General features: G+C 40.0%; 1 protein-coding gene across 1 annotated transcript; it reads right to left on the minus strand.

Annotated features, from left to right (window-relative positions):
* SLF2 (SMC5-SMC6 complex localization factor 2) lies at nucleotides 1-27814 on the minus strand. Its single transcript, XM_058810409.1, has 20 exons — nucleotides 27613-27814; nucleotides 21615-21658; nucleotides 20978-21132; nucleotides 19799-19856; nucleotides 17998-19142; nucleotides 15535-15617; nucleotides 14452-14562; nucleotides 14012-14179; nucleotides 11960-12062; nucleotides 10508-10583; nucleotides 9076-9217; nucleotides 8529-8637; nucleotides 7731-7904; nucleotides 7071-7168; nucleotides 6370-6457; nucleotides 5746-5871; nucleotides 4779-4856; nucleotides 3104-3190; nucleotides 1660-1728; nucleotides 1-501 (listed from the first exon to the last, which is right to left on the minus strand). The coding sequence occupies exons 1-20, from the start codon at nucleotides 27720-27722 to the stop codon at nucleotides 469-471; spliced, it is 3057 nt and encodes a 1018-aa protein (XP_058666392.1). The 5' UTR covers nucleotides 27723-27814; the 3' UTR covers nucleotides 1-468.
* Nucleotides 27815-27862: the final 48 nt, after the last annotated feature.

Below are 27862 nucleotides of genomic sequence, written 5' to 3' on the forward strand. Positions count from 1 at the left end.
TTCCTCACCTGCTCACAACAGGGGAGGTCTAACACTCCTCCAAAACTCAGATTTCATGTCACAGGGTAGTTCTTTCTCAGCCAACCTAAACAATGCTTGCAGGTATGTGCTGGCAAGAAAATAAATACTTACTGTTATCAAATAGGTCTTGTGATTAACAAGGGAAACAAGAAAACTTCCCTCAGCTTTCAATATAGTAAAATATTTCTAGCCAGTTCTGATAGGGCTGTAGGAACAGCTGGGTTTTTTTCAGTTGATCCACTTCAATTTTTCAGAAGTAGAGTACTTGTAGTAAAAAACAATGTTGGTCAAATCAGAGTCTCATGTGTCTAGAGCTTGTCTGAATCAAGCTCAAGTTCTTACTGAGGTGACTGATTTCTTCTGTTCCAAACAAGGTGAAGCTCCATTCATTCTATATCCCCCTTGATTTCAGTTTCTGCTGTTTTCCCTTAACTAGGCAAGATTTCATTAATCTGGCATCCAGAAGTCATGCAGTTTTCCCTAGAGAATAAAAACAAATTAGTATACGAGTCAGAAATTCAGTGTCAGAAGAAATTAGTAGAGTAGGCAAGTGCTTAGCTTGGGAGCACCACAATGAGCTGGAAAAAGTCTCTGGAATTTTATTCTGAAACACTTGCCAGTTTCCCATACATGAATCAACCCCAAATACCTCCAAAAAAACAATACCGAAAGAGCCACCTCGTTACCAACTTTCATTAATTTCTAAGCAGATTCTGTAGCCATGTGTTACATGTGTCACTTGTTGCTCTGGAGTGCTCAGAACATAAAATATCACACACACTACACAGAACTTCTTTTTCTGCACATTGTTGGGAGGAATCAACAGTCCTTACTAATGGTTACTGACAGTTTTTAACTGGAATCAATACTAGGCATAATGTATAATTTAAATTTTATGTAAATGATACTCTGCAGTACTGGAAAGCTAAGCTTTTCCAAGAGAGATTGCTTTATGTTCCAAGACAGGACTCACACAGGTGGTCTGAACAACACATTACAACTGAACCCTTACAAGCCAAGGCTGGAAGAAGGAGCTCTGAACTTTGTGTATCAGCAGAAATTATCCATCTATTCTACCAAGGCCAGCTAGATGCCACAAAGGCAAATATTTCTGAGACTTAGCAAGGCATTATTTACTACTGCATACTTTTACAAACATGAGAGGCTTTGCCTCATCATGCCATGAAATTTGACACATTTGAAGGGGGAAGAGTTGTTGAGAGCCCTTAACATATGTGAATAAAGCCCTGGACTCGAGAAGTCTCAAAGCCACATGGTGCCAGACCACAGCAGGATGTGCCTCACTGCATTCCTGCCCCAATTTCCTTTTGGAAGCATCTGCTAATAGCTGTAATCAGAGACAGGCCCAGTGACTCGACTCAGGACTGGGATTTCAGTGTATTACACACACCTTTACAAAAACAGAGCTTTTAACAATGGAGAGAAGATCCTGCTTTTATTGAAGCCAACCAAGTAAGAATTTTAATTCAAATCCATTCTAACACACCTAAGTGTATTCCACAGCCATGCCATTCATATAGAAAAAGAAAATCTCTTGAAAGGATTTGCCATTTTCAAGTGCTAAAAACGAAGTTAAATGCACCCTGCAATGAGGGAAGAGAAGTTTCATTACAGTACCTGAGTAAGCCGAGTGGTTTGTATCACGTCCTGCCATTTCTCAAATATCCTGGCAGCCAAGCAGCTTACCTGCAAATTCACACTGATTCATTTAGCCATTTTTGTTAAAAATGATAAAATCATACCCTGTGCTCCCCCTCACAGCTCCAAACTCAAAAATAAACAGATAACCCAACATACAAGGTTTACACTGGAAAGGAACAATGTTATTGTCAGAAAGTATCATGATCTCAACTTCAGGTCCCTGTAACTCATTACTCTGAATTGAAAGTCATGCACTCCACAAACATTAGAGGCACATGATTCCCCAGGTTGAATGTTTGGAATCACCATGCAAACCTCTGCCCTCCAAACACCACCTCATCCCTGGGAAATGATGTTTGTCACAAGTCTAATTGTACCTAGAACAGGTGCAACTGCGGCCACAAAAGCCAACAATGCAGCACTGGCTGCTTCTGAAACAAATTCCTTGCACATAAACTGTGCTTTTTCATAACCAAGCACAAGCAGGTGTTTAATCCAAGCCATTCACACTGAGATTTGCTTCATCTGCTGTGTTAAAACCCAGCACAGTGGCATCCTCTAGAAGTTACTGCAGTATTACACAAACGAAGCAATGGAGAAAGCAGAGTAAGATTTTCCCCTCTCAGTGCAAAGACAAATAGAAACAGAAGTGGAAGCAACCAGTGATACAACACTCCAAGGCAAGAGTAATTAACTTGTTAAAAGGATCCATGCTCCACTAATCTGAGTAAGAAAAGAAGAATGTTTTTGAGAGGTAAGGAAGCACACAACTGCAAATGTCTGATTTAAAGCAGAAGAAGCCAAGGATTTTCAAAGCTGGGGCTGGTGACTTTTTCACTGAGCTGACTTGGTTTGTAGCATGCAAAGCCTGAAGGTCACAAAATTAGGACTATCAGATGTAAGGCTCACAGACAAAGCAAACAAAAGGCAGCTGTCCGAGCTTGATGCTACATCACATACAGCTGGCTTAAATCCAAAGCAATTTTAATCAATTCATTTATTTGAAAAATAAAATGGAGACTCATGCAAGACAGGCAAGTTTCTCAGTCCTCTGCACCTGCCCTGCAGGTAGGCTCTGCTCTTACAACTGGAGTCAGCTACCAGTGACTCCACAAAGAGAAACAGAGCAACTCTGTGGGCCTAAACGTGGAGATGCCTGGCTAAAGGGATGACCAGTCACATTTCAGAGCTGCTAAGAGTCCCATTGTTAGCATTAGGAGGATTTTCAGTGAATTAAAATGGGCATGTATTTATTCCCACGCAAAGACATGATGCAGATAGAAAAAAAGAGGAAAAACCCCCAGGCCCATGAGGGACTCCTAGAAAAATCTAGGGCTGAGATGAGGGAACAACATGCATCACAAACACAAAAATCACCCCAAAACCAAAACAAAACACAAAATCAAGTTCTGCATCTTACCTTAGACCGATAAAACATTCTTGCATCTTCCCTAATATCACCTTTCACGTGCTTAACTAAGGCACGACAAAGCTTCACTAAGTGTTGCTAAATAAAGACAAAAGTGTACAGTTATTAACCCTCTATGTCAAAACTACAGGCTTTATTTAAATATTATATCAATTTAAAAATTACATGCTTCAGTTTGAATTTTTCTCAGAAATACATAGTTAAGAAAGGGAAAAGAAAGAAAACAAGGTCACATTGCAAGATCCTCTATCTGTTGCTGGCATGCTCCTGGTAAAGCAGGCCTAAGAGTTTTTAAAAGCAGCTTCAAAGTATAGCAGAGCTATACAACACAAATTCTAAAGTTCCTGCTAACTAATTTGCAAATCTTTTCTGCCCCCAAAACAGCAAACATAGTGCAGTGCCATTCACATCTTTTATCAGCAAAAAAATTCTGAAGCTACAATAGCTGAAAATAACCTTTTCAGTAATGATGACTCAGGTAATTTCTTTTGTAGGAATTGGCTGAGCAGGTAAATTATATCCAAGGTTTTATGCGCTGATCTTTTATTTTCTCTAAATTTCTGATTACTTTAATAAAGCAGTTTTGCACTTCAGGATCTCTTGATAATGACTCCCAAGGTCTTTCACATTCTGTTAATTTCTTCATAAAATTCCTGTTTTCAATCTCTCACTGAACAGCTGCCAAGAGGCTCCACTCTGCAGAACAGGTGAGACATGCTGAAATTCTATTTATAAACATTTGCTGGTGTCTCAAGGCCACCACAATTTATCCTCTCTAACTGGAAGAGGGGCAGAAATGAAATAGTTAAGATTGATTTTGCACAAGTTCAGCCTGCACAATATTCAGCCATACCTCTCTTGCCACTTGATGGCTAATAGGTCAGTGAATTATAAAGTTTTTCTTCCTTAAGAAATTGAGACACTAAAAAAATAATTGAAAACATCAAGTTCTCCACAAATCTAAGTAACACTGAGACACCTAAGCTTCCAAATGTAGCCAAACATTACTGGTTTATGTCTCTCAAACAGTTCCTGTGACAGATTTCTTAAAAGCCAAGAGTGATTTTACAGGGCAGAAGGCTTACACAGACACCTTGCAGCAAGCAACTCCCAGCAAATGATCACAGAAATCTGAATAGAAATACTGACAGGCTAAGCAAACAGAATTACTTAGATGTTCACATCACATGGCAAAAAGGAACTACCACTACAGAGAAGAGCTACAGTCCTGCTTTCACTTCCTTGCACTCCAGCACAGGAAACTGAAATGTGCTTGAAAATATTTTACTGGATATCTTTGAAGTGATTTTCTCCTAGACTGAAAAATTTCAAACCGACTTCCAAAGTTGACAGAATCATTTGACTTAGAATTTCTGTGTTAAGTTTACCTCCAGATACCTTCTGAGAAAGATTAACACAACAAATGCCTGCTCTTTCACAGCCTTATGTCTGGAGGTAGCTCCATTCACAGAAACACAGAAGAGTTTTCTCAGCAGTAAACACACAGAAGTTCTTCTGCATTTGCCTTGCCCAGAACAAAAGCCTCCCCCAGTGCTCTTATGCACTGGTGATCTTCCATCACATGATAGCTCTTACCAAAACACACTAAATGTGCATGATAAACAACATTTTAAAATCGAAAGGTCTAGCCACTAAAGGTACTTACCCTTTGACTAGAATTTACAACATCCAGGAAACTGGCTTCACTGACTAGATGCAGGAGGACATAGATCAGGTAGTATACCTGGAGAGAAATCAAAAGACCTTTAGCAGTGACAGCACCATTATTTTAACTCCTCACATCTAGACACGGAACCATCTCTGCTTTCTGGAATGAATCCTCCAACAGCCAGGCCAATGGACAAGTATATCAACATATCTGCCTAAATAACTAATTTGAAACAGTATATTCACATATTACAAACATTTTAAACCAGTTATTATTATTATACTGGTTTAAATAACCTAAGTAATCCATAAAAATGTGGTTTTACTAACTGAAAATTAAATTCAGCAGTTGGCTTTATTTTCCCTTCATCTACCCTCAGATCAAAACACTTGCTGAGAAATTCCATGACAACCACTTAAATAACCAAACCAATATTCAATTTTTGGATGGATGGAAATACTAAATCTTTTCAACACTAGTTTGAGAGAAGATATTAATAAAATATTCACAAATATTTTCTGAACCTTTTTAACACTTGTTTGAGAGAAGATATTAATAAAATATTCACAAATATTTTCTCAACCTGAAGTTAAAGTTTTGGCTCAGCACTGAACAGTTTTCACTGATTACATCAGAAGGGAGGGAAGAATGTCCTCTGATTACAGAAGTAGAGACTCAAGACTTCCCTGTGACTTCAGAAAATCTGACCATTTCCCTGTTTGCAAAACAACCCAATACAGGTTCCTCTAACACATACTCCTTTCCTTCCCCCACGACTATAACCAAAATTAGTAGTATTTTAAAGATGAACAGTAACTAAACAGTGTATATATACAGTTCCACATAGAGAACAGTAAAAAGTAAAAGAAATATTCCCCAAATAGTATTGTAATATATAATATTATGTATAAAATATTAAAAAGATGCATAAAAAACAAAAGCAAAAAAGCACTTGACTATATACCTCATGTTCTAGTTCTGCATGAACTTCACCATCTTTAAGCTCCTTCTGCCCTTTTCTCATCTCTCTCATCTTCCTCAGTAGATAAGAAGGTTTCATGCGCACCAGAAACTGACGCAGAAGAAACATCTACAGATACAAGCATTAACAAATTGGACTGACTTACTAACAACACAAAATTGGAAACTGAGTGCCCCTACAATATTACTTATCCATTGGAACAGGAACAGAAAAGGGATTTTTAATTAAAAAAGAAGTTTTCATGCTTTGAGTAACTTTTGACTATTCACAGACTTCAGTGTTTGTACACTTTTTCAATAAAAGATCAAACCTATGAAAACAGTGTCTCCACATGATTACAAAAGGAAGACTCAAAGAAGTGTAGACTTCTTTCTAATGACTAAAACTAATGTCTAGGCATATAAACAAGCACAAGCTGCAGAACATGCAGATTACACACATGTGCAAATGCACTTTTAACACTAATCTAAACAGAAAATTATTAATTGGTCATTTGGCAAAGTTCTTGAAAACCGGCGTACAATATTAAAACATAAAACACAAGCATACAATATTAATGTTTTCTGAACTTTCAAATTCTACAAAGACAATACATGTAAGCAGTACCTGCTTGTCACTGTCATGAGGTATTTCTACATGCTTCTTATGAACAAATTTTGCAATTATCACTAGGCTAAGGTGCCTTTTTACTTCCCTGAAAAACAATTAAAAATTATTTCCATTAAAATTTTTTAAACCCACAGTTTCTACAAAGTATGTGAGGCAATGCCTGTCTTCCTTAGACATAAACTTGCTTGCAAATATTAAACTGGATTTTCTGAATATAGGTGCTATATAAACCAGTAAGTTATCTAGTAAAACAGAAGTATCCTTAATCTCATTGCAGCTCAGCTTCTGCACAAGTAAACAATGCTAGATACTTGTCTCCAAGCCTGAAGGTAACGACCTAATAATTCTGCTCACTCACATTATAGTTTATTAATGTCAAAGATACACAACTCAGAATAATACTTCGAAGCAGACATGAATCACCCAAAGAAAATTTAAATCTTGGTCACTCAGACAAGAATTAGAGTGATGGATGTCAGAACCTGAAGCTAAGCCTTCCTTTGCTACAGTGCACCAAGAACCCACAGCCCAGAAACTACATAAAGGATTTAACAACCCTTTTTCACAGCAGAGGTGATCAGGAAGCTATACATGCACACCAAGGGCTGCACATACATCTGTAACATATGAGAAAACAAATCCCTTTTGTTTTTTAAGTGTGAATGATGTAGGCATTTCTGACACGACAGCGTCATTACCGTCCGCGCGCGATGCAGCTGGGCACCAGCTGAACGAGCCACAGGAGGTTGTGGGGATTGCTGGAGAGCTCACTCACTGACAGGCACAGCTCAGGCATCTTCAAAAGAACAACAAAACATCCTGAAACTGAAGAAGGGCTGTTTGCTTTAGTTGCAAAGGAGCACACGCCTACTCCCCAGAAACACAGGTGGCATAATTGATACAAGGAACTGATCTAACAAGAGATGACGTACATAAAAATGTCTGTGCTGCACCAGCAGGTGAGTCTGTTAAATACAACTTAAAGCAGGGTAGTTGAGATGAGAATGTTTTTAATGACAGCTTACCAGCATAGTGCAATAATTTCTTCATTCTTTCAGACTGTCATTTTAAACATACAGCTATTTTAGCACACATAATGTTAAGATAAACAAACTTGTAGAAGAGGACAGGCAACTCAATGTCATGCAACAAAAACCCTCTCAGTGTACCCACCCACCCACTTCCTAAATCTCACACAAACACAAAGCTTTGAATTTTTCATATTATTTGTACTATTATTGAAAATTCTGCATTACGTCTTCAGCCAGTACTTTTCTGATACGTCAAAAAAGAAAAAAGAAAACTTCAAACAGAAATTGCAGTTTCACAAATCTAGTACAATAAATTTATGACGTTACCTTTGTATCCCAGTCTTTTATATTCATCAGAAGCTTGAAAAAAAGGCACTGAAAATCTGTCAGAAAAGGTTTTAACTGTTTCTCCAAGCTTATTTTAAATAGCAATATAAGCAGCAGCCATATTTCTTGGTCAGTATATCCATCGTGAATTACTGATGTACAGAAAACTAGAAACTTTAAAAGAAATACATAGCATTAAAATATGGAATTATTTTAGCTTATTTTGAAGCATGATGAGAACTTAAGTTTTCCACACTCACAGTAAAATGTACCTCAAATGATGTACTGTTTTGGCAACACTTGTCTACTAACATATCCCTCTCTCCCAGTAACACCACCCTTTTATTTTAATAACTGCTGGAGACTCATTTTTTTGAGCAATGGCAATATTGCCCAGATACTACTGGAGCAGGAAAGATCTTTCTTTGCTACATAGATAATCCTCCTTTAATTGAAGGAAAGGCCAAAATATTTTCTAAATACTTCAGTAATACTGAAAACTGAAATCAGTGGATAGTTTCTTCTATGTGAGGGAGCCAAGATATTCTATGAAGTGCCACAGCTGTATAAGGGAAGCAGAAAAACTCTGCAGTTGGGAGTGAAGCCAATGGAAGACAAGAAACTGAAGTTTGCAAAATGCCTACAATAAATTCTGCTGAATGTGAAGCTGAAGTCTCAGGAGAGCATCTACTCAAACACATGCTCAGGACTAGATGGCAAACCCTATCCCTCCCTCCCAAAAATAAACACACACACAAAAAAGAAACCCAACCCACAAAAACCTTGGAGTTTTCTCACCTTAATCACATTAATTAAATTGTTTTCAAGTAGATTGGGGAACACTGGACTGGCAGTGGCTTCATCTCCTCTTGGCTGTTGTTGACTCGCTGATTTTTGCACCTGACTTCTAATAGAAGAAAGACAATCTGAGCAAAAAATGAACTATTCAAAAGCCCACAAAGGTTTATTGACATCAAAATGAAGGAAAAAAAATCCTGCATGTGTCAAAATGCCTTGAAATCAAAATACTCCTCAGTTCCAGAACACCCAAGACACACATCTAACTCCACTTGTAGCCAATCACTTGGCCCAGCTATTTAGCCAGTATTCCTGCAAACCCTCACTAGGAAGATGCAGGACAAGGACAATGCTCTGGTTTGCTGAATCGTTACCTAGAAGGCATTGCTTGAATTCCAGAGTTATTTATTCTCACTAAGATCTGAGCCAAGAACTTATAGAGTATGGGAAAGGAAATAAAGAAGAAACTTCTGATTCTAGATTCTGAGAAAAAAAAAAACTTGTTTACACAGTATCTAGGAAAATAAATCAAAAGGAAAACACTTACAAAATATCATGCTCATTGAAGGGGGGTTGAAGATGTTGCAATGGAAAGAGAGATCTGAACCCGACACCCATATTGACAAAAACAGTTGATATATCAGCTATTGAAGGAATCCATGGTTTAAGCTGCTCATCACTGATGGAAGCTAATAATAAAAGACATGGAATGGATTAGTTAAATTTAGTTCTTAGCATTAGTTCCTTTTAAGGCAAACAAATAAGCTTAGCAGTTTGCATCAATTCTACCAGCTCTCATCTCAGAGCAGTCAGTACATTAAACAGTAAGCTTATTTTCAGAACAAGGAGGGAGGAAAAAAAGTCTAATACAGTATCTTACGCTAGGGACACATCTTGCCTACATAACAAGTCAATTGCTTTCAAGTTCCACCCATTTTCTGTCATAGTTCTCTTTCATCACAAACAGCATCACAAACAGCATAACGAGCAACAAAGCAATATTTTTGTCTAAGAACACAAATTACTCCCTGTGTAGGCAAAGGTGAGGGTGTTATCACAGTGGGACTAGAAGAGAAGCTAAGGAAGATTTGAAAACAGGCAAGGTTTCTGGAACAGAATTGGTAAACAAGGAACTCCCAGCCTTAATTATTTGAATGCTCATTCATTATCTTGAATTGTTCATTCAGAATCAAGCCTAATGCCAGCAAGGCATAAAATAAAGGAGGCTACATTGCCTCTGATACCAGCTCTGATTTCAAACAAGAATTAAAATACAGGATACAACTGGGACAGCCCTGAGCAAATACTTCAAGAGAACCACATTACTTTAACAATGTCAACTGGTAGTCTTAAATGAATATCACTTTTGATGGATCTGAATGAAGACATGGGGAACATACAAAGGAACTTGTAGTGGAGAAATATTTGAGTACAGACAAAGGAAGAAGACAAAACACAGAAGACATTAGAAGCACTGTGGGCTGAAGCAGATCCTTCAAAGTGTTTCTCTGCAGGTGTATGATTCACTTCATTTTTGTCATTTATCTGGAAAAGAAATCATGAAGTGCTACATACTGGGAATGACAATGTGAAAAACATCTTGTAATCCTTAAGCTACAAATGTCTGCATCATCCAAAGTAAAAGATGGAAAGGAAGGTAAACTTTTGAGCAGACTGAGCTTCTCTTCAGGTTAATTCTATTTGTGAAACACCAGGAGTGAGTTTAAAAGGCTCTGTACTGGATGCACTACTTTGGAGGTATGTGCCAGGACCATACACTGTGATACAAGTTGCACACACTCAGTGAAGGTCAGCCCCCACTATTTCTGCATTACATTAGTAAAACTAGAGCCTAAATTCAAGCCAAAATCACCCAACAGAATTAGTGCTTTTTAATTCCTCACTAACACTTTTTTAAGCTGATGAGAGGAAAAGTGCTTTCACTCAGGTGGTCAGTTTTCCATCCTTCAAATGCTTACAGTTTTTTAGTGATAACTCCATCAATCTGTCCAAGATCTTGGTGGAAACACAATGGTCAGGATGAATAGACATCATCTGCGAACAGAGAAGCTACGCATCAAAAACCAAGCTGCATGATGGCATCAGTTTTCTTTTAATTACAAAAAAAAACCCCACATCAAACCAGAACAAAATCAACACCAAACTTCCCAGCAGAGTAAAATGAGTAACAGATTAAAAAACAAACAAACAAAAAACCTAACTCCTCTAAAGGAAGAATCAAAAATTAATTATTTACAGTATCAGAATGCTGTAACCCCACAGCATTGGTTTGGTTTATAAACAAGTTCTGAGGGTTAAGAGAATAGAAAGTATCACATTCCCCTTTGGAGCCCATTTGTATCTGTGATCAAACTGAGCTCCCTGAGCAGGAGTGAAGGCAACAGAGTTAACTACACCCTTTTCCAGTCACAGACAAGTTGGACATATGCAATACTAAACCCAAACAATGAATTCTCAGTTTTTCACACAACTCTTAACTACAAAAGCATGACCACGAAGTACAGTTCAGATTTCCTGGAGGACTTCACTGGCCCAACAAAAACTTCTTTTTCTCCCCCAGGTGCTGGAAAGTTTCCTTCTCTGCAAGTGATCTCAATTGGCTCACACTTCTTCCTTATTAGTGGAACACCAGAGCTCACAGAAAGGAAGAAAGCAATTTTTTAACTGGCTGGAGGGAAGGACATGGAAAAGCAGAATGTTTGCTTTTGGCAAATGTAGAAAGTCAGTCAACAGACTGAATCTGCAATTTCCCAGGTGGTCCAGATTTCTTTTTTGTTTCAGGTGCAGTTAGAATGGGGCAATTAATAACAGAATGGAGATTGGAGGGAGGCATTTTTGTGAGTAACAGCACTGTGTAAATTCCTGGTGATTCAGAGACTGACACAGATATCTTGAAAGGAGAGAGTCGCCACATTTCCTTTGAGAATGACTCCAGGCTTCTTCCTGAGCCATAAGGTACCTTTTCCAAATGAAAATTTTCTGACAATGCTGGTATCACTGATGATTTAGAAGATTATATATGTAGAAAATGGCACTTCTGCACTTTTGCATACTGCAGCATGTATTGTTTTTCTAAGAGTGAAAGGAAATAAGATTAGCATTTGCTCATGATGTGGCCCACAGCACCTTTCCTCATTTACTGTGTCCTTTGTCAATGCAGTAGCATATATGAACATGGACATGTAGTTTTGCATTCACTCAGAGTGTGGAGAAAAGGCTCTCAATTGTTTCACCCCTAGTGACAATCAAAGTGCTTCAGATGGGAGAACAAATCAGAACCCAGGAGAGAAAATATTATCCAATTTAAAAGTTGTTAATGGAACAGATTCACAAAGTTCTTCAACTGGCTTCCAGGAAAAACATTGCACACGCACAGAGTTATGATAACTGCATGAATAGCACAGACTTACCTGGAACAGCCACTTCAGAATTGGTATGGGACAAGGTGTATCATGGTAAGCAGAACTTAGAATGCCATTAACAACTAAAAAAAGCTGCTGTGATATACTAGAACTGTAAGAGAAAAACAGGAGCAAGGAAGAGGATAAAAATTGATTAGCGGTTGCGTCATCGCTTTCACAAAAACATAAGAAATTCCTCATCCCTCAGATCATCATCAACAGCAAAGAAAGATCTGAATATGCAAAACAGGTGTTATGCTATTACTTATATAAAATGTCATAGTAATCAAGCCTTGATTTTTAATAGCAATCAACTTTACAAATGTCCTTTAGAACAACTATCTTTCTTTCTATAAAGCCATACTATACAGTCTGGAAACATCTGCATTATTAGGGAATAATAGTTTCAAACAAACATTGATTTACACTATTGTACTATGAACCACTATGCCTGACTACACAGACAGCCTGCTATGCTCAATGAGACTATTAAATGACTAAAAAACTATTAAACTATCCAATGACCTCCACCAACAGAATAAGAGAAAAAAATATTGTTTTCAAAATTTTTTAAATTCCCTTTTAAATAAAGGGACTGGAGGGCAAACTAATGCAATTAAAATCCCACAGCATAATCTCACTGTGTAAATTTGTGGGGTGCAAACAGCAGCTGTTGGGATAACAGAAGGTGTGCCATTGCTACTACTGAATTATTGGAGCTTTAGTCACCAGGATGAGCTCAGCCGGTCAGAGCAGGGGGCTGGTAACACCAATTTCATGGGTTCAAATCCCAAATGGAGCACTCCCTTAAGAGTTGGACTTGATGATCCTTGTGGGTCCCTTCCAACTCAGGATACTCTATGATTCTTCATTAGAAAGTTAGGGATGTCATAAGCAGCTGAATTAAAGACATCCTGTTTCCCCCACACCCTTCTTTAGTCTCCTCTATTCTCTCTGTCTACTAAATCAGGTAACTGTGTCCTAACTCCCATATATACCCTCTACCTGCCTGACTGGTAAGACCTCCCTGTGCCAGCTGGGCAGCCAGTCTGTGCCAGCCCTGCCAACTGGGCTGAATGCATAAGCAATTAAATCATAATTGCCTTCTGCAAGGGATGATCAGTTTAATCCTCATTCCTCTAGTCACTGATTTACAAGATGCTTTTGAAGCTCATACCCTTGTGATCTTCAAAACATTAATAGAAAGGCCTGAAGCCAAAGGAGTGTATCACAACCACCACTTCCTCAAGAGATGAGAAGTCACTCTCCACCTCTTCACAGCCACCACCACACATACTCATGTACATAAAAATCCTTGAAGAGGAACTGAACTCTCTCAGTTCCCCCAGTGCATGTTTGGAATAAAATACCAAATGAAATACCCAGAAATTTTCAGGATTTTCACTTGTGAGTAGGCAAGTATTTGTCCAGCTATCTGTAGTGTGACAGCCCCATAAATATAGAGCAGCAATGCCTGTGGGTTGCAGAGCACTTGTTTATGTACACAGAGACACACCAGTGGCTCAGTGACTGAATCTAACAGATGTGAGAGATCCTGACCCTCTGCAATCCTCATCAGAGGGAGCCCCAAGTGCCAGGCCCATCCAGCATGGAAGCACCAAAAGTCTTTCAGCAGACATAATGAAACACTAGAAGGTCACAAACAGGTAACCACAAAAGTCTTTCAGTCTGCACATGGTTAAGCTTGTGTTCATCATAACATTTCACTTCTGCTTTTGTCTCCCACAAAGTGGTAAGGTTATCAACAACAGCCCAGTGTGGTAGAAATATGGAAGTGGCCAGAACAGCTGGTTTTCCTCATGTCTCATTTAAGAGGTTTTCCAAGAATTCCAGAGGAGGAAAGAAGGAAGCTTCAAATTACAATTTACTCTTCTGTAAAGCTAACCCAGAAAGGAAAATTCCAGGGAAAGGGAACCAGTCTTGCCTATTTAGTAAGACAGAGCTCATTTGCATGCAAAGATTAAACACTACCTTAGAACTGCTAAAAATAACAAGAAAATTGTACAAGTAAACACAGCAAAGTGAAAAGCATATTCTTACTTCACAAGCAGATATTCTATACGATTTTGAGGGACAAAGTGAAAATTCCTCAAGTCAAGGTTATGTTGAGTGAAGATTTTCCCAGCAGCTGATAAATCAAATAAATCTTCTCCAGGGTGTTTGTCAGGTATGACATAAGTTGCTACTGAAAATCTCTTCATAAAGGCCCTGTAAAATTCAAAATTGCTTTTATCAATTCAAACACTGAGAAGCTATTTCCTGCTTGAGAAAGTTATTTGTAGATTATGAACACATTAGTCTTATGTGAAAGCTGAATTGTTAAAATACAGTTGCACCCAAGGAAATCCACCCAACCCCAAAAGATTTTAAAATGGTTCTCATTAAACATATTAACAATTGTTGGAAACAGAGAGAGGTAAGGGAAAAAATGGCTAGAAAAGCAAAGATCAATATTTCATTGGTTTTGGAGTTGCAGGGACCTGTGTTCTTCTGGGAGATCATCTCCATTGGCATTGTCCTCTTTTTCTCCATCTGGAGCATTTTCCTCTCTTTCTATGTCTTCCTGTAACCGCTTCACTATTTCCTCTAACCTGAAATAACAGCAGCAGAGCATACATCACCATTTAATATTTACAGCACAATCAACAAAACCCAAGCTCTGAATGTGAGCCCTGGAGTCAGGAGCCATTTACACACAGCAAAACCATGTGAAGCATTGCATCTGTCTAAAACTCAAGCATCTTGCTATTCCAAGACAAAGTATTTTTTCCCAAAACCTAATGAATTCCCAACAGCACAACCAATCAATCAATTACTGGCCTGTCAGACACAAATATTCAACGAACCTCTGATAAAGTTTTTGTAATTACACAAAACTTTTGATCTTGTGGCTGAATGTTTACTTTTTTCTAAGCACCAAACAAGTATTTTATTTGGTAAACACTGTTAGTTATAGGAGTATCTGCTACTCCATTGGCAGGAAGCCCATAGTTACCAGGGTCAAATTCTTTAATCAAAACAGTTAATCACATAAGCAGTTAAACACATACTCATAACCACCACTTGCCATTAACACATAAACCACATTTCACTTCCTACCCAAAAGATCTCTTGTAAGAATACTCATTAGTTCTGTTCACTGACCTGTGTAACTACTCAAGACACCCATAGCCTGCAAAATTTGGCAACCAATACTGAGCTGCAAATGCCTTTGAAAAAACTACTACAGTCAGTCTACATAAATATTTCTATTTCATGCCTGACCAGCAGCTGCTAGCTGGCTCAGTGACCTAAAACGAAGGCATCAGTAAATTTAGCCTGGCTCTGCAGGGACAAACAGATGTAGCACAAATCATTCCTTGTTGCTTGGAGAGAGCCTGTCATTCAGCTTTTACCATTTGAGCAACACTTGTAGGTCCTGTCATTCAGTTGTATGTTGGTGGCATCAGCAGGCAAAGCTTAGCCTGCTGCTAATCAAACTCCATCAGTTCTGGGGAGACAAAGCAAATCCAAGCTTCTACAACACCATCCCACATTTTTCAAACCAGCTTTAAGAAACAAACCTTCCATCTTCTTCATCCTCCTCAAAGAGATGATCTAAGCTGTTCACGTAGGACACCTTGCTTGTAACAGGAGCCTTAGAAAGCTGTAAATAAAATAGCAAGACATTTAAAAAATACCATAAGCCATCAATTCATTATTAGACAATAATCAAAACAGAAACCTCTTCTAATTTTAATGATATTTTATATGCAGATATAAACCTAAAGGATATATGCAGATATAAACCTGCAAAACAGGATGATTATCAGTTCAGGTTTCTCAGTCCCTTGACAATTTTACATGAGCATTATCATCAGAAGCCTTTTACCTCACAACTCTACCATTATTATCATCCACTGAGATGCTGGGAACCCCCATTCTTGTGCTTGAGACAAGAACCTCCAAAAATTACTGAGTTCTTTTACTTTCAGAGTCCCTAGAGTGCAAAATTCCAGTGTTTGCTAAATGATCTCTAAATAAATCAAACAAAAGAAAACTTCCAATCAAAATCCCAATATAAAACCAAAGTAAGGCACTAATAAACAGAACAACACACAAAAAGTTTTAACAAATGTTGCTAGTGGCTTGTTTTTCAGTAGCCAGTCTTTCATTCAACTTGTAGCAGACAACAGATTTGAAAACTTTCATGGCCATGATTCCATTCTTTGGACAAGCACAGCTCTTTTGATGCCACTCTGGTATTCAGTCATCTCTTAAATGTAACAAGCAGCATATCTTTGTGTGGGAAATCTGCAAGACTTCTTAGCTTACTTTATATTTGGTCAATATTTGCCAAGTAAAGTGTTGAAAAAACAGGGAATCAAACCTTTATTCCAATGTACACATCTTTTCTTACAAGAGAAGAACGTGGATATATGCAAAAATCATGGTCATGGCAATGTTAGGATTGTTCTTAACTGTTCTATCTTACTTGGCCATTAATTTTATCAGGAACAGGCCAACCAAATGTTGTGGTCACACACATGTCCCACAAGCATTTGCTGCATGTGTTTATCAGGCTTAACCATTAATCAGGTAGTCATGTTGGCTGAGATTGTGAAATACATATGAAACCACACAAGTCTGATCTATAACACTCTTGATTACAGACTCATAAAGACAGATTAAATAATTATGGCTGCTCAACATCTGCCCATGGAGACAGTAACTCAGTCAACAAATAAACACTATCAGAGATTGAAAAGCATGAGGAGAGGGGAAGGCAGAAGAGAGAATTTATACAGGTATTCTGCTGTTTGTTTTCCACTCTAGAAACTCGTGATGGGCTGACCCCAGCCAGCAGCTAAGCACCACAACACAGCTTGGTCACCTCCCCAGCCAGTGGTGCAGGGCAGTGAAAAAAAAAGCAAGAAAAGCAAAGACAAGAGAATTAATTCATCACCATAATATCCTGTACACAAGGATTTAAAGACATCATCTATCCCCTGTGATCAGAATTCATTCAGCTTTTTGAAATACTAAAATACTTCCAATTTCCATGAAATACAACCTCAAAGAAAACACTACACTTACACTCAGATCTCTGACAATCACAGACTGTGGCAAGGATATATGACTGGAGTCTAGCACACAGATCTCTAAATGTCTGTATCAATTTCATCCAGTTAACTTCAGCTCATCAAAATCATACCTGACTAGGAAAACAAAAACATTAGACTGCACACATTTTCTAAATGTAGCCTCCTAACTCTGGGGGGGAAAGAGCAAAAACAGAACTCCTTAAAACAAGCAGAAGGGACAGAGTTAAATCAATCTGGCTGCACAAACCATCCTTCAGGCATTCCCAGGACAAGCACAGTAACATCCCTGCTCCAACTACACTGTAACTGCACAGCAGCACAGGACCTTTAAGCCAAGTAAGCAGCTTTGCAGGCAAATAATTCTGAATTATCATACATTATGAATAAGGGAGAAAATCATATAAAAACACAACATAGAACTGATTATCTGCTATCTCATTATACTCTGCTATAGCTTTAATGGCATAATGAGAATCAGCAAGAGGTGGCTGAGGGTTGGTACATTTTTGACTAAAATTAATGTAAAGTAACTATTACCAATTAGTCACACACATCCTGACTGAATAGGTACTAGAAGACTACTGGACATCTTAGCTGCTCAAGTAGCTCGTTATTGTTTATAAAACTGAGCTAAATAGTATAAATTAGTTCTGTGGCACACCTAAACAAGCTGCTGTCTGTATGTGCCAGATGAACAGGTGAGGTTGGAGCAATTTTATTTTTGAGTATGAGATGTCTCCATTCACCTGGGCATCTGTCTGTGTTTTGGTGGTATATCCTTACTATATAAAATTTCATTCTCCTAAAATTTGAAATATGGGGTAATAACTTAGCACCCACTGGGCCCTGCACTGTGCTAAAATCTCTATTACTTTTCTTACACGTAACATCTGTAAAAGGATACTTGAAAGAATGTGTTTTTCTGGTTTTTAGCCAACTTACATGAAGCTTCAGTAATGGAGTTAGAGTGTCCTGAGAAACACTGTCAAAGGAGTCCTCCAGGGTTCTTGCCTGTGGTTTGAGACTTAAATTAAGCATTTTGTGCAGTGGCATTAATGCTTCTTCTTCTTCTTTTTCTTCTTCATCATCATCTAGAATGCATTCCAAAACATCATCTTCACTCTCAGAGCTGCTTTGCCATTTTCTGCTCAGCTTGGACTTGTGTGTAAAGTTCCTTTTAACTTTCACTTCTCCTGAGGGTTGTGAAGACTCGTGGCTGCTGTCCATAAAAGACTCTTCCAAAGGCAATGAAGGGGGAACACTTTTGCCAGTCTCTGGGGACAGTCCAAGTTGGGCAGAGATTTCCATTCTACAGCAATCAGGAGTATTTTCAGAAATCTCCTGGACTGTATTTGAAAAACTGTTGCTGGGTTGAATACTGTGTCCTTTATTCCATTCATGTCTTTCTGGTCTTTTATCTTGCTCTTTCCTAACATCCAATACCTGAGGTAAGCCAGCAGCCTGGAGAGGGGATTTCATGCTTTTTGTTTGTGTGAAGTGGTGGGGAGAAGGCAACACAGTACTTTTTTCCTGAAAAAAGGGAAGTGACTTTTCCACGAAAAAGCATGAGTTAGCCAGCTGCAATTGATTCTCTTTGGTATCCACAACAGAAACGTGGTTATTTTTAGCAGGACTGTGTGCAGAATATGAAGATGACAAACCTACAGTGGAGTAATTACTTTTCTCCTTTTCATTGTTTGAGTTGAGGAATTCCTCTGAAAGAGTCAAATCATGTCCAGACAGGGCAGCAGGCTCCTTGAGCTGCAGAACATCATCATGAGGAGACTTTAAAAAGATATTTTTTACAAAACCACACCTCCAACTCTTGCATTTTGGTGATCTACTAAAAGCAGGGTCGTTCACTTCACATTGATCTGACCCATCTACATCCACACTCATGGCAGAGTGTTTTCTCTTCACAGGAGAGTCTCTTGGTTTGGATAGCCCAAAGGATGCCTTAAGGAAGTGAGAAGGAACAGCTGGGCTCTTTGGTGCCCCAGAGGCCATCTCAGATGATGGTCTAAATGCCTGTGGAGAAGATGCCTCATGTTCTAAAATCTGAGTTAGCCTTGTTTGAGATGGGTCATCTATGATGTGTTGGAGAAAAAAGATAAAACATCATTATCATGTTTAAAAAAATCAAAACCGTAACAATAATTGTCTTCAAAAACAAATATGCAACAGCTTTCCATTTTAGAAACTGATTTCTGTTTTTAAGTCAACTAGGACTACAGCAGCAAAGAGTCTGATGAGTTTCCACAGCCATAGATCCCCTTTTTAAAGTTCATCTTCCTACTGACCTACCTCAAGCTTTTTAGATTCCACTTTACCACACATAGAACAAAATTATGTGGCTAAAAAGGTCAAAAAGCAAAAACAAAACACCAGCTCAACTTTAGTGTTTGGTTCAACAAGAATATTCTTTCTGAATTAAGCTAAAAGGCACAATTTATTAACCACCACAGAAAATGTGGATTATCCAAAACATAAGAGAAACCATAAAAAATCTGGAATCAAGATTTTAAGGCAATGAAATATCACAAATTCTAATTAATGTGTTTTACACTAAAATCCTAAATTACTTTTAAAACTCTTCAAACTTGCCATAGTATTGACTATTCAGTAGCAATTATTGTTTAAGTGAAAGAAAATAGAAAACAATTTCAAAGAAAAAAGCCGTTAAAAATAGACATGAAGTGATGAATTCAATTAATTAATTCTATATTAACAGCAATGCTCATACCTGAGGCAATCTCCCTTGAACCAAAAGGCATTATTTTTCTTATAGGACATCCAATTCCCTAAAAATAAAGATAGAGGGAGAAAAAAAATTAATTGTATACTTTTAAAAACCAATGTTGAACCTAGCAAAGACTTAGTTCTACACACCCCCAGACATATGTTAATGGACCTATTTTCAAGACAAATTTAAAACACAGATGCAAAGATCTCCCCATTTGTAACAGGATCCCTCCCATCTCTATCTAAATACTGTGGCTTAAATGTATAAATCTGAACTGCTCTTAACTGCAACTTCTAAATAGCAGAAATTTGCCAGTCTGCTCCATAAACTACATTGAAAGAACACACAACACAGGTATTTAAGGCATCTGTTCCTACAAAATACAATTTCAAGTTACAATTTCTGTTGCATTTCCATGCTTGCATCTAGCCCAGAATATTTCCCCTGCTTTTTCATTGATTGTAAAATTATTAAGAACCAGCTTACCCAAGCATGACCTAAAACTTAAAAAGGAATAGGAAAAGGAAAAGAACAAAACTGGTGTTACATTTGAAAAAGGCAGCACCAAGAATCTGATCTTGCTGTGTAAAATTTTAAAAATCTAAAAATTTAAAAATTCATATGCACAACAGGTCAGTGATTTCCACCTTTAATAACTCCTTTAAAAACATCTGATACAAAACATTTGTTCCTTATAATGGTTTTACAGGATATGGCTTAGATTGTTTCAATTTCTGTTTCTCCCATTCCCTTTCTCTGCAGAGACCTTCCAGTGACAACCTAAATGCAGGATCAGTGGGAGAGCAGGGCAGTGGAGAAGTCTGGCTTGAGCACAGAGATGTGGTGCTCACAGTGCCATTTTTCCAGCCCAGGCTTTACAAATATCAGCTTCTGCAGGTGAAACCCATTTGTCAGAGTCTGTGAGATCCATGGAGTCATTCTTCTCTTCTCAACTATTTCCACAAGACAATGGTGCTCTCCTTTCACCCAGGCACTTCTCATTTCTTCCCTGTTCTGGCTAGGCAGTCCTTTTCTTTTTGGTCAAGGAATGCCCCTGAGACCCTGAAGCAACAAGGAGCTTCTGAATCACAACTTTTGCCTACAACAAACCCAGGGCCCTGCACACTCTGCCATGTTTGCACTGTCCTTTTCCTCCATTCTTCTCCAAAAGACACCTACCACAGGACTCATTTGGTGTTTGGTCTGGCATCTTTTTCTTCTGACCTTCTTTGGAGAAGATGAACTCCTTTCAAAACCTTCAGTGCATAAGACAGACAGTCCCATTCCTTCATCTTTTACATTTCCTTTGTCTGGTGAGGACAGCACAGCTCTGTCTTTATGGACATGGTGTAGGAGAAAAAAAGACCAATTACTCACAAAAACTATATTGGGAAAAAAAACCCTAACAAAAAAAACAAAACAATAAACCCTATTATACTGTATTACTTGATATTTTCTCTCTCACACACATATAATCCAATATTAATTAACTTAATAATCCAGTTTTGCTACTGCCATGCAAAGAATCACATGACCTATGATGCAGCTTCAGTTGTTATAAACAATCTGCCTTAAGCATGAGACAGAACTTGAATAATAATTACATCACTATTTAAAGAAATTAATTAAAACAGGAAATGGATATTTTCAGTTACATTATTAGAAAAAAATTTAAATGTGCTCATTTTGACACATTTGGTAAGCTATACTCATTATATTGCTGCTCCACTACAGAATGAAATTGGATTATCATTCTGCATGCTTACATAATTAAAATTCATATAAATATCTTCCACTAAGAAAAAACCATATTTACCTGGACTTAAAACTGGCTTGAAGAACTCTGTAATCAACTGGTTTCTGAAGAGAAAACATAATTTCATCTTTATAAAAGAACAATAAATAAATGCCCATTCAGTGAATGTTACATAATTAAAATACTATAAATTACTTCTACAAATTTTCTTTAGTGGCAGCAGCTCTTATTTTTGGTAAATCAGAAAAAGCATCATCATTGTCTTCACCTTCCAGCCTTCGCTCTGCTTGGCTAATGAAGTCAAACCTGTCAGGTTCCTCACTCCAACTGTTTTCTTTATAATCCTGGTAAATCTTAACCACCTTTCCACCTTAAACTAAAGCTGTCCTGCATGGGACTGACCTCACCTGCAGCCAGATCCTAGGTGAGACCTCACCAACACATTGTGATGACATGATGTCATTTAACATGTCCACCATCACTCTGAGCTGATAGCCCAAGCTGGCATCTATCTCACTCAGCTTCCAACAGAGAGCAGCCCACAGCCACCTACAAGGTAATTACTAGCTTGAAATCAGAGGTTTTATCTCTGGCAAGAACAAGTGGGGCATGAGAACACCAGGGCATTCTCCACTGAAGAACATCACTTCTAAAAACAGGCAGGTTGGCTGAACAAGGTGCACTTTGAGCAACCACATCAGAATCTGTGAATTTGGTATCTTCACCTTCCTCCATGCAGCTTGCAAAGACTTTAAGGCTATACTGAGTGCCTGCTTTGGAAATGCCTGGAAGTTCAAACAAAGTATTGACGAGAACACAGCTGTTCACGTTGTTGCAAGAACAGCAGAGGTTTGTTCCAAGTTTCATTGTCTTTCTGTGCCTTCCAAGGCAAAGTTACATTGTTGTTGCCTGAGTAACAGTGATAACAAAGGCAAAATCTACTTACTGCAGAAACTAAGCTAACATATACAAGTATCCATACATGACTGTGTCCCCAAAGATTCAGTAACCATATTCGAAGTTTAGGCCAGAAGAACCCACTGTGGTTATTTTTAATCAGGACTGTGCGCAGAATACGAAGATGACAAACTTCAAAAAATGAAATTAATTTGGATCTCATTTTGAATCTTTCTTTAAGATTGTAACAATCAATTTTTCATTTTCTGACACAGCTTTTGCATTGTTAGCACCTACAGAAATACAAAAAGTTGCTCATAATGCAGTGATACTTCTTAAATCAGGACACTGGCAAGCACTGATATTTGAAGATACTGTAACTGAGTCAAAAGAAACCTGTAATCAGAATCTGTCGGTGCACAGAACTGGGTTTGGCTTACCAAAGAAAGCAGAGAAACAACTTGTCAAAGACTGACTGCCTCCAGCTTATCTCAGCTCAGTTTGACATAGGACAAAATATGTGTGTTCTTCCCACATGCTACAGCAACAGTGTTAAATTTTGGATACCGGGCTCTCAACTCCATTAGACAGATTTAGTGGCACTAATCAGTTACCTGGTGGTGCCTCAAAAGAAGGACCACAAACAGAAATCCCTGGGCAATCTAAAGTACCCACCAGTCCAGACCAATAGTGATTTCACAGTCTGGGATCTTGTCAGTCTTCATTGGCTCACTGTTTTGCTACCCAGTGCTGCTCTGTGGTCATATTCACACCCTCCTAGGTTGTTTCAGGGGGAATTTCAGTTGGTTCTGTGGTCCATGTTGTAAATATGGTTGTTACTGGTCATGCACCACTATTTATGGGCTGTCCACTCCTGCTATTAATTTTAAAGTAATATTTAAGCCACTAACATTGTCTAGTCCAACAACTGTTAATGTTCATGTTGTTAGCCCCAGGTTTTGCTATAATCCTTCTCTGACTTACTCAGCAGAGCCTTGTAGTTCAAGTAGAGTTCAACTTGCAGCCTAACAACTCCTGCTGCTTATATCACTCAGTTACTTTCAAATAAGAGAAAAATTCCAGCACACAGGATTCCTGTATTTCAGTTCAGCAGAAGAACCAAAGACTTAAATGCAGGTTTACTCACTGTTACTGCTGACTTATTTTCCTGCCATAGACATCCCTGCACTCCACACTGGCCTCAGCTGCTCACAGCAAAGCCCTCTCCACCTCGCATTCCTCAGGACACACCCGGTGCTTGCTTGGGCTGCTCTCAAGCTGTGAAATCATCCGGTGCCCAGAGCTTTCCACACTGCCCATCCTTCCAAACCCTTCCTCTTTTCCTAACTGAGCTACTGTACACTTCTTTCGCCCTCACTGAAGCCCCAGCTGCACATTAAGCACTGCTGGCAGGCCACATCTCATCTTCAGTTACCACCCACACTCCTCTCTGCACCTAAACCTTGCAGACAAACAGTGAGGGACAGAAATGTTAAATGTCCCTGACTCAAACCAGCAATACTGCTGAGGCCCAGGTTTGCACCCCCAATGGAAGGGGGCAAGGAGAGGATTTTTGTGTGTTGTGTTGAATGTGCCCAAGACAGAAGAGGGTGCACACCCACATCCGGAGCATGACCACGGCAAAACAAGCCGGGGCTTGAGCCAGACAAGGGTGATAAGGCACAGACCTTGTGGGGGTGGGAAAGTGCTTTTTATCACACCAATGTCCTCCCTTACACAACTGGCTCAAGTGTAAAAGAGCACTCCCCACCCAGGGGGAGGTACTGGCATATTCACACTTAGGTTGAAGGTATTTATCCCTTCTGATAAGGCATAAGGTGAGAAAACACAAAGTGAGAAACATTGGTCTAAGATGGGGTCATAAACCATCAAAGACCCCCAAAGTGCCCCCAGACTTATTTCTTGGGCCTTGCAACAGACAGTGTTAAATTCACCCTCTCCAAGCGAGGTAACTGGGCATTCCCACCCGACATCCATTAGCCCACTGAACTCTATGTTTTGGGGCCTTCCCAAATCCCTGACTGATCAAGACTGCGAGTTCCACTTTGCCCACAGACACTGGAACTACAACAATCAAATCTCATCACTGGGTCCATGGTGGTGATATTTCTGCAATCCACTCCTATCCTTGCTTTTTCTTTCTTTTCCTTATATTTTTCCTTAAGTGGTATCTTAATATTTTTATATTGTTTTATATTGTCATATTACTAGAGATAACAACCAAAATGGCTACACACCTAATTTCCATTGCAACCAAATTATCCTAAAATAAACCCTATGTGGGCATATATACATACATACATATATATATATATACACACACCAAGTATTCAGTGTTCTTTCCCTCTAATCTGCCCCAAGGGACCGATTAACAAGAACCTCAGTTACTCTGGCCTCCAGGGGCAGCTTATAACAAAACCAAAACCCAAGGCCTTCTGCCATCTCTGTCCTTGTTTCCACAGCCACTGATTCCAAATGACTGCTTATGTCCTTCCCATATTGTTCTTTTTGCTGTCTTTTATTATAAATCCAAGAGCTTGGTAACAGAATTTCTGGTTATCCCATAATTATGCAAAACAACAGGGAATGAAGGCACTTCCCTTCTCCCTCAAATTTAATTTGAATGAAGATATGGCAAGTGATTTGTCTTAGGCAGCTTGTTTGGAAGTGCTAATCCACCAATATTTTCTCCTTTGGGTTTGTAACTCTGCTTTTTGGAGTGCAAGGAACTGTCCAGCCAAAGTTCTGTACTGTGTCTCAGACAAGGAAGTGTACTAGAAACTGCAGACAAAAGAAAGGGTGGGGAAAAGAAAAAAAAGAAAGAATTCAATACAGTACAAGGAAGAACATGAAAAAAAAAGTTGTCATCCAACTTGCCTTTCACATATATGTGAAAGTACAGAGAGAAATGTGATTGTCTATGTGAATGGAGCCATAACTGTTCACAAACCTTTCACAGGAGAATCTCCACCCTTTAGTAGAAGGCTACAGTGTTTCACTCTTTTGCTAACATGAAAATCACAGTTGTTTAATGTATCTTCCTGAACCACTACGCAGCTCTGGTTAACACTTCAGTGATATATATAAATTCAGCAAGATCTTTTATCCCAAATAAAAATTATCACACCATATTTTGTGAAATCTCAACTCGACTAAGACACCAAGGAGACCACTAAAAATCCAAAAGAAAATGCAAAATCCATAAATACATTATCTGACCCAACAACAGAAAAAAGCTGCATAACCAGGAGATGAACCTAACAGACCTCCAGGCCTTTCAAAACCAATGGAAGAGGGAAGGAGGAAATACTTTCACTTGTCTTAAAAAACAACTCCCTAAGCATTTGTAAAAGCTGTTACTGTTTACAGCCATAGTCGTGGTTATCTCTGGCTAGATAAAAACAATCCTTTTAAAAAGCTGCATTGGAAACACCAGCAATAGCCCCGAGATAGCACATTCTCACAACATAGAAACAAACTACAAAAAGCTACTACATCTTTGATAACATAGAGCATCTTGAAAAGCTCTGTAAAAAGAGCAAAAACAAACAAATACGCAAAACCAGAGAAAAACACAACCAGCCAAAACAGAAACTCACGTAGAAAAATTCAGTCTTTCAGACAACTGCAACAAAACCGAAATTGCAGTTTCGATTCACTTTCTTAGGCAAAAAGTAAGATTGAAACAGTGAACGTTTGTGGTGTCGTGTGTTTTAAAATGTTTATATGAGTTCGGTTGAAAAGTTGGTTATCCCTTTTATAAGTTAAAACTATGGTTTGGCCCTCAGTTCCCCCATGTACTCCCCCTCACAATGGTGTCTCTCTAAGTTGTTTGCCCCTTGTTTTCCCACCAATGGCTTGTCCCTCGAGGTGACTGACCCCTTGATCCTTCCCTTTATGCCCTTATAAGTTTATCTCCTCCCTCCTGGCGCTGCCCACTTCCCCTGTATCATTTATTACCACCCCCCTTTATTTTTCACGAGAATTTTCGGTGTCAATCATCCCTTACTGATGTATGATTTGCCTCCAGAGCCTCTTCCCTCCCCTATGTGATCCTCATTGGTTCGGCTGCATCCCGCGTTCCTCCCGTGAGCTTCGTTTATTGCTCACCTCGTGTCTCCCCCTCTCACACCCACTCCCTTTATCAGTGCCTCCCCAAGCCTTCCTCCTCTCACACCCGTCCCTGGTCCTGCCTGGGAAATAGAGCGCCTTGGCACCCGCACGAGTGTCCACTCTCTCCTTCCTTTATCTCGGGACTTCCTAGCCACGCTCGCCGCAGACGGCCCCAGTGCCCGAGGGTTTCCGAGGAGAACCCGGGAGTGCCGGATCTTGCGGCCCCTCCGGCCACACACCGGGAGCGGCTCACCGGCATTCGTCCGGCTCCCGTGGCCGCAGAGCAGGCTGCACACGTTTACCCTGTCCCCTTCATTTAAATGACAGCGCCATCAAAACACAGGATCTGAACAAAGTAAGGTGCTACTAACAGCATAAGAAAATTATGACTTGTCGCATTCTACAAGAAACAGCACAGCAGCCTCTGAAAAACCTCAAATCTTTGGCAGAATTTGAAACTAACTAATTGTTAGTTAGCAGACAAGTCTGTCAAGTCTATAAACACACTATTTAAGGCTGTCACTGACAGCCCGTGTTTTCCCGGGGCAGTGTCCCCCAGCACCGTTAGGAGCAGGTTCGGGAGCTGAACCGACAGCCCAAGTTCTCGGTTAGACCGAACCGCTGGAGCCGCCGGGCTGCGCAGGTGGGCTGGGTAACGCCCGGGCAGGGCTGCGAGGGCACGGGGGGGCGGCCCCGGCATCCTGAAGGATGTGCTGGAAATGCCGGCCTGAACTCCGCTGGACACTCCCTTCTCACTCCTGGACGCTGCCAGAACCCCCCGGCCAACGAATCAGCGGCACTACGAGCCGGTTCCCATGGGGAGGCCCCGGCCGGGCCCCTCGGCGGCTGCAACACCGGGGCAGGCTCCTGGCGATGCTCCCGGGGAGCTCCCGGTAACCCCCGCCGAGCCGACCCCCGCCACCCGCCCTGGGAAGCGCGGGGCACACCGGCAGCCGGGGGGCCCCCCTAGGCGGGCTCGATGCCCGGCGACGACCGCGACCGCTCCTCTCCCGCGCCCCGCCCGTACCTGCAGTCCTGGGCCGCCTCTCTGCCCGCGGCCGCCGGCATAACATGGCGGCGGGACATGGCGAAGGGCGGGCCCGGAGACGGCAGCCCCTCGCCGAGCGGTCGGGTCATGGCACGGGCGGCACGGCGGGGGCCGAGCGGAGGAGGGGAGCGGCCGCCGCCGGTAGCATCGCCAGGAGCGCGGCTCGAACGCCCCACACGGCCGGAACGTCCAGCGCGGCCGCAGGTCACGGACGGGAGCTAACGGGCTC

The sequence above is a fragment of the Ammospiza caudacuta genome, chromosome 9 (assembly GCF_027887145.1).
Source record: "Ammospiza caudacuta isolate bAmmCau1 chromosome 9, bAmmCau1.pri, whole genome shotgun sequence".
Taxonomy (NCBI): Eukaryota; Metazoa; Chordata; class Aves; order Passeriformes; family Passerellidae; genus Ammospiza; species Ammospiza caudacuta.